Genomic DNA, 8,068 nt, shown 5'->3' with positions numbered 1-8,068 from the left:
ACGACCGGCGACGGGAACGAGAGGAGGGATTCTCTTGCTGTGGGATGACAGTCTTCTTACGATCACTGACATCACAACTTCAGCCTTTTGCCTCTCTGGCAACGTTCGAATCCGTGCAAACGACGTCTGTTTCAAGTTAACATCCGTCTACGGCCCCTCTGACTCTGCTAGCGAGGATTCTTTCTTTGCCGAGCTGGTCTCCCACAAGCCAACAAGCCAACGACGGGTGTTGCTTGGCTGGCCTTTGGAGACTTCAACCAAATCTACCGTGCACGTGACAAAAATAAGAGAAATGTGAATCGAAGTAGGATCAACCGGTTCCGTGCAACTCTGCAATCGTGTGGGCTGAAGGAAATCCACCTTCAAAATAGGCGCTTTACTTGGAGCAACGAGCGGGACAACCCAACTTTATGCAAGCTGGACTCCTTCTTTTGCAACGCGGACTGGGACATGACTTTCAACACGCATGTGTTGCATGCTTTGTCGTCTTCCCTGTCCGACCATTGTCCCCTTTTGCTTGCCGATGACAAGGGGCCGAGAAGACCACGGTCTGTCAAATTCGAGAACTTCTGGGTTTCTTTGCCCGGTTTCATGGAGGTGGTTCAAAAGGCATGGGATGAGCGTGCGAGTCACACAGAGCCGTTTCTCATTCTGCACAATAAGCTCAAAACAACCGCGTTGCGACTGTCCGAATGGAGCAAGAAGTTATTCTCCGGTGCCAAGGTTCAACTTCATGTTGCACTCCTCATCATCCTTCGGTTGGATATTGCTCAAGAGGAAAGATCTCTCTCCCCGGAGGAGCGCAACCTTCGCTCCAGGCTCAAGCAGAGGGTTATTAGTCTGGCGGTGCTTGAGCGGACGAGGAAGCGCCAATGCGCCAGGATCGCCAACTTGAGAGAGGGCGACGCCAACACCAAATTCTTCCACCGCCGCATTAACGCCCGTAGGCGCAAGAATCACATTCATCGGATCAAGCATGCTAATGGTTGGGTGACCGAGCACACAGAGAAAGAGAAGCTAGTTCATGACCACTTCTCTGAGGTCATGGGGAGGGGAAGCATGAGCAGCAGAGATTTCAATTGGGAGGAGCTTCGTGTCGAGCCTCATGGTTTGCAAGGTCTCGACGACACCATCTCTGAGGAGGAGGTTTGGGCTGCCATTAAAGAAATGCCTGGGGATAAGGCGCCCGGTCCAGATGGCTTCACAGGGATTTTTTTCAAGAAGTGTTGGGGAATTATCAAACACACTGTCATGAGGGCTGTTCAGCGCTTCAACTCCGTACATACCTCCAACCTGCAGTGGGTCAACTCCGCCAATGTGATCCTCCTGCCAAACAAGGATGGGGCAGAAGGCATCTCTGATTATAGGCCTATTAGCCTTATCCACGCCGTCGCCAAAATTATTGCCAAAGTTCTCTCGCTTCGTCTTGCTCCCCACATGGATGACCTTGTCTCCAACGCTCAAAGTGCCTTCATCAAGAGACGAAGCATCCACGACAATTTCATGTACGTCCGGAATCTTGCCCGGCGTCTGCATAAGAGAAAATCTCCCGCCCTCCTCTTCAAGTTGGATATAAAAAAGGCCTTCGACTCGGTCAAGTGGGGATACATTCTCGAGCTTATGCAACATTTGGGGTTCCCCCCTAAATTTAGGGCTTGGATTGCGGCGCTTCTATCCTCATCTTCGTCAAGAATCCTATTAAACGGCGTGCCCGGCCCTCCGATCTTGCATGGGAGTGGATTCCGGCAGGGGGACCCCTATCCCCCCTCCTTTTTGTCCTGGCGATTGATCCCTTGCATAAGATTCTGGACCTAGCCACTCGGAAAGGGCTTCTTCACAAGCTTCGCGGTCGGGGTGCCATCATGAGAACCTCCCTATATGCGGACGATGCGGCGGTCTTCGTGGCGCCAATCAAGAGGGACATTGACAATCTTGCTGCTATCTTGCGGGGCTTCGGTGACGTGACGGGCCTATGCACCAACTTCCAGAAAAGCTCGGTTGTACCAATTCGTTGCAACCATCTTGATCTTGAGCGCATCCTCACAAGTATGCCGGCGACCCAAGCCTCCTTTCCGGTGAAATACTTGGGCCTTCCGCTTTCGGTGTGGCAGTTGAAGGCAGTGGACTTCCAATACCTTGTCGACAAGGCGGCCGGAAAACTCGTCACTTGGGAAGGCCAAAACATCACTCCTATTGGGCGAACGACCCTTGTCAAGTCGGTCATTTCCTCCCAAGCGGTGTTCTCGATCACACCTCTCATCGTGCCCTCTAGCACGCTGGATAACCTCAACAAGATTGAGAGGGCTTTCCTTTGGTCGGGTGCGGAAAAGACCACGGGAGCCAAATGTAAGGTCAACTGGAATGCGGTTTGCAGACCAAAGGAGTACGGTGGCCTTGGAGTGCTCAATACCGAAAAGTTCGCAAGGGCCTTGCGGTTACGATGGCTATGGTTTGAATGGAAGGAGCCCAGAAAACTTTGGGTTGGCCTTGGCAACCCCTGCACCGTAGAGGACCGTGAGTTCTTCTATGCATCTACGACTATCACCGTCGGGGATGGCGCCAAAACGCCTTTTTGGGACTCCCCTTGACTTCTTGGTCGTATGCCCAAGGACATTGCACCGCTAATTTTTGAGGCCTCGACAAGAAAGAATTGGAGGGTGCGCGAGGCTCTCAAGGAGAATGCTTGGATCCTCAAAATAAAGCAAGGCACCACTATCTCTGTCAACCACATCTCGGAATTCTTCAACCTTTGGATGCTCTTGCATGACTTCCACCTTGATATGCAAGCGGAAGATGATATCATTTGGAAGCATGCGAACGACGGGATATACACGGCGAGCTCCGCCTACAAGGCTCGGTTTCTTGGCTTGACCCTATCCCCCTTGGACCGTATGGTTTGGAAGGCTTGGGCACCTCCGAAGATTAAATTCTTTGCTTGGTTGGCCTTGCAAGATAGGATTTGGACAACCGATCGTCTGGAGAAGCGTGGTTGGCAAAACTGTGGCCTTTGCCCGCTTTGCAAGAGGGAACAAGAAACGGGGACACATCTCTTCTTCAAGTGTCACTACACGCTTAGGCTTTGGAGATTGATCATAGAGCAGCTTGGACTTGCACACATGGACACCTCCGAGTGGCACTCGGATGAAACCGTCAACGCGTGGTGGCAAAAAAGAACCAACAATAATATTCCTAACCGAGACGCAATGGCCTCCCTCACCATGCTCGTTTCTTGGGTAATTTGGAACGAGAGAAACGCCCGCGTTTTCCGCCACAAAAGCGCACCGCCGACGATTCTTCTTACCAACATTTTAGAAGATGCAAAACTATGGGTGACCGCCGGCGCAAAGAAACTAGGGAACATAATAGTGTCCGAGTAATTGCCATGCCGCATTTATGAGTGCGTTGTAAAAAACTCTAAACTATTCTCTCCCTTATTTAATTGAAGAGGCAAATCTTTTGCCTTCGTTTCAAAAAAAAAGAGCCGTTATATTTGCGGACAGAGGAAGTATTTTAAGAGTACTCCTACTACTGACTAGATATAGATAAGTGAAGTATATGGAGCCGTTATAAGGAATGCATTTGGAGCGTATGGCCAAATGGTGAAGGAATTGAGAAGTGACCTATACAATACAGAGGTGCATTGGATGCAATGAGTAGCAGAGCAAGAGAAACGTCATTTTCGTTGGGACATTACTTTAAAACAACATTTCATTTCCTTTATAACAACGAATTTACAGGTGGAGTTCATGGGATCACAATCACATGATCCTTTGACAAATAACCATTGCATTATTCAGCGGCCTGCACAACTTTGCAGGCCACCAGCCAGGACAACAAACCACATCAATGCTCCTACTACACTATACGTATACGCTTACAATGTACTTCCTCCGTGAAGAAATATAAGAGCCTTTCTTCACGGAGGGAGTACGTACTCTACTACACTAAACCTACACCAAGAAAGTCGACTGATTTTTCTGTACTCTCGTATGTACGTGCCATTGATGCATTCGCTCCACCCACACATCAAAGAACCCGAAGAAAAGAATGTAGACCTGCTTGAATTGCAGTGGTTCAGGCTTCGGATACCAGCTCCTTGCTGCGGACGGCCACCGGCCTCGGGACCACGGTGCCCGCCACCCCCGGCCACCAGTACTGCTGCAGCCGCTCCACGCCGGGAAGCCTCCACACGATCTCCGGCTGCTTCCGCCGAAGCGGCGCCACCTTGGTGAGCGCGTAGAGCGCCCGGAAGTAGTTGCCGGACTCGTGGTCCCGGAGGATGGCGCCCTCGGACCCGTAGGCCGACAGGTCGCTCAGCGTCTCCAGCGGGTGCGGCGAGTTGAGGAACGCGCGCAGGGCGCTGGCCACCACGGCCCTCCCCGACCCCGACGGCTCCGTGCGCTCCTCCGGGCTGGACACCCGGAACAGCGCCGCGCCCTCCGGCAGGAACGGGTGGTGCGGCGACGCCTTGCCGTCTGGCTGCAGGATGTACGTCGTGCCCATCGGCGTGTACAGCACCTTCTGGCTGTTGAGGCAGGGGTGCGTGCGCAGCGCGCCGTTGAGCCGCTTGAGCACGGCGACGGCGTGGCCGGGGTACCGGCACGAGAATGCCCTCGGCACGATGTCCCGGTGCATCGCCACGGCGCGGACATGGCCCTCGCCGACGCCGAGCGCCTCCAGCACGCGCTGTCCGCCGCAGAACACCGACGGCGCGCCGAAGGTGACCACGGGGAGCAGCGACTCCGGGCCGACCACCCCGCGCGCCACCAGCATCAGACTCACAAGCAGCGCCAGACTGCCGCCGAGCGAGTGCCCCGTGAACCGCAGGCGAGCGCCCTCCTTGTGCGCCCTCAGGTGCTCCACGATCTCCGGCATAAGCTGCTCGTAGATGCCCTTGGCCGCCTCATAGATGCCGCGGTGCACGAGAACGCCGGTGTCCTCGAATGCGGTGGGCTCGAAGAGGAGGTTGGCTTGCCAGGACGCGACCGAGTCGGAGCCCTGGATGACGAAGCAGCGGGTGCGCATGTCGGCCTCGTCGCAGACGAACCACTGGCACGGCGAGGACAGCGGCGACCGCAGGTCACGCGCAGCCTCTTGCCGCGCCTCGTCCTCGGCGGCCACCACCGCCGTCACCGTGGAAGCGGCAACGTAGGCCGCCATGCCGGAGTTGTACAGCCGGTCTTCTTCCCCTGCCGGCGGGTGCTGGTGCCCGCGGAGCGAGAGCAGGCCGCGGGCCCGCGCTTGGACGTAGGACGCGGCCGACGCGGCCACCTCGTAGGCCAGGTGGTTGGAGCGGCGGACCGGCCGCCGCGGCTGCGGCTCCGCAGCCACCTCGTACTGCTGCGCGTCGCCCGGCGGCCGGGTGGAGTCGCCGTCCACCTCAGCGCTCACGGCGTTGGCCTCGGCCTTCTTCTGTACCGACGACGTCACCAGTTCGAGTCCGTAGTGTTTCCTCAGCTCAGCCCTCTATATTTCCAGCAACAGCAAAAACCAAAATTAGGACGAAAAGAATTGTGTAGATTGTTGCATGGATCGTTGACCGCAACTGGAAGATTATGACAGTCCTCCACAAGTCACACCCAGAAATTGCTACCGGCACGAAACTTTTCAGGCAACCACCTCGAAAATGCCACCCTTGATTCCAGAAAACTACTCCTACGTGTTGATTACGACTGATTTCTGTATTTTGGGATAACGAAAAAGGCCACTAATTAGAGCAGGAATTTGTCAATGAAAAGGGAATGAAGCGCAAGTTGGTGACTACTACTACGTGGCTGGACAGATCGGCCACCAAGATAATCGGCGACGGAAATTAAAGACACGGGGTGCTGCTTGCCTGCTTGCTTTTCCTACCTAAATCTGGCAAACATTAATTTCCTTAAGAAATTAATACTCTAGTCCAGTGGGCACCTGCACCTCCCAGCCTGTACGCGCGGCGACTATCGTATCGTGGCAATTAAAGCCAGCGTTTTTATTAGTTGAGCTAATCCGGCGGCCAGATCGGCGGATCAGGGCCGTCCAAGTCCAGGCGGGCGGCCACGATTCTATCGTTCCCGCAGCGCTCACCTTGATCTCCGGGATGACGTAGGCCATGTTGCAGAGGAAGGCCAGCTGCGCGAACAGCCGGGCATCGCCCGGCGGGGCCCGCGCCAGCAGCTTGACGAAGGACTCGCGGTCCCACATGTCATCGGCCTCGGCCGCGGTGTGCTCCTCATCGTAGTTCACGCCGCAGCCGCCGTCCTCGTGGTAGTCGTCGTCGTCCTCCTCCTCGAAGAGGTTGTCGTTGTCGGTGAAGAAGCGCTTGGTGGGGTCGTGGAAGCGGGAGCGCAGCTCCAGGAGCCGGTCCAGCCAGTGGTCCTCGGGCGTCCTGACCTGCGGCATTTCCGGGTCCGGGTCCGGGTCGGTCTCGCCGGCGCACACGGTGAGGAGCCGGTAGTCGCCGCCGCCGACGCCGTCGGGGAGCGGCGCGGCGCCGAACTGGAAGGGGAAGACGCCGATGGAGCGGCTGGTGGTGAGCGACGCGCCCGCGGCCCCGCCGCGGCGGGAGCAGCGGAGGTGCGGCTCGGAGCGCGACCGCCGGATGCCGGCGTGCATGTGGACCGGCTCCCTCTTGGCCCGCCGCCCAGCCGCATGCGCGTGCGCGGACGACGACGCCGCCGCCCCGGCAATGCTCGCCACCATGCGTTCTTGGATGGATGGACCGGTCCTCCCGGAGCCGCGCTGCTAGGCAAAGGGATCCAGCGCGCAGGCGGGGTCGGGGATGATGGTGGTTGGCGTTGGTTGGCCTGGCCTCTTGGTGGCGGTGTATTTGATTCGGCTTGGGCGATCGATCCGTGCGCCCAAGGGAGGGGAGCACGGAGGAGTTGGGCGAATGGCGATGGGGCTTTAATACCGGAGACGGGTAGAGGAACAAGGAGAGACAGGTCGGCCACGCGAGCGAGCGAGGTGGGCGAAACCGAGAGAAAAACCAGCCTCTTTGGACGCCACGACAGCGGGAAGACTGATATGAGTAGGTAAAATGACCGTCCTACCCTCCTGTCATTCTGTGATCAATGCGGGCGGGACACCATCAAGAGGCGACAGGTGGTCCGGTTGCGGGAGCGAATTGCATGCACGGATACACCGTGCGCAGCATGTGCGCGGCTGAGAGGGCAGTTCCGGGAAATAGGGGTATACAATAGAACAAGAGAGGAGTAAACATAGGAATGGGCTGCAGTGAAGAGTCCCCGTCAGTCACAAGAAGCGGCCGAGGAAAAATCGCGGCCGTCGACGATGGAGCATGGGAATCTCCGTCCCGTCGCGGGCCGCGCCCGAGAGACGAAGAAAGGTGCACCTTGTTTTCCCAAACGGTATCCATCGCGGCATTATTCCTAATTCCTTCCCCTCTGTTTTTGTTGTGTACGACTTTTGTACCAGCTGCATACGGAATGCCTGCGTGCCTACATGTTTTGGGAAATGTTATTATGCTGAAGTTTTTCTGGAAGGGTATATGACAAAACAAGCGTTTTATGGCAATTTAGGTTGTTGTGAGGATGGCAATTTTTTTTAGTAAGCACGGTAAATTCTGGGAAAAAATGAACTAGACGACTTTGTCATGCTTCCTAAAAAAATGCCGTCCTCATGACAACGCAAAATGTCATAAAATATGTTTGTTTGACATGTCCTCCCAGGGCACGTTCGCTAGTTATCAAAATCCATAGTTTTTCGGCCTGATCGACTCGTGACAGCTGAACCCGAGCGTGAATCACGCTGGGCCACTTCAAATTTGTAGCATCGCAAATGAGTATATAGCTTAAAACTACTTGTTTTCAGGCAAGGGTACTAAAAACAATCCATACGAAAAATGGGTTTTCCCCTAAGCCAAGAGCTAGGGTTTAGGAGCCCTCTAGCGGCGCGATGGTCAAGAGTTTCTTTGCTTCCAGCCAATCTACCCTCCGCACTGCGGAATCCCTACGTCAACTCGAGTTGATCCAAAGGGATCCTAGCATTCCTTCCCAACTTTGGTTCGTTAGGGTTACACGAAAGGTTTAGGGTTCACAACTCTGCAGAAGGTAGGATGGCGATGAAA

At 55.4% G+C, this 8,068-nt stretch overlaps 1 protein-coding gene across 1 annotated transcript; it reads right to left on the bottom strand.

Moving 5' to 3' along the window:
* Positions 1 to 3,769: 3,769 nt before the first annotated feature.
* Positions 3,770 to 6,939, bottom strand: LOC123078582 (phospholipase A1 PLIP1, chloroplastic). Its single transcript, XM_044501136.1, has 2 exons — positions 6,067 to 6,939; positions 3,770 to 5,466 (listed from the first exon to the last, which is right to left on the bottom strand). Exons 1-2 carry the CDS (start codon positions 6,679 to 6,681, stop codon positions 4,075 to 4,077), a joined length of 2,007 nt encoding a protein of 668 aa, XP_044357071.1. The 5' UTR covers positions 6,682 to 6,939; the 3' UTR covers positions 3,770 to 4,074.
* Between the last annotated feature and the right edge of the window lie 1,129 nt (positions 6,940 to 8,068).

This window comes from Triticum aestivum, chromosome 3D (assembly GCF_018294505.1).
Source record: "Triticum aestivum cultivar Chinese Spring chromosome 3D, IWGSC CS RefSeq v2.1, whole genome shotgun sequence".
NCBI classification, from domain to species: domain Eukaryota; kingdom Viridiplantae; phylum Streptophyta; class Magnoliopsida; order Poales; family Poaceae; genus Triticum; species Triticum aestivum.
The sequence above is the reverse complement of the archived record's forward strand: the minus strand, read 5'-3'. Positions and strand labels throughout refer to the sequence as shown.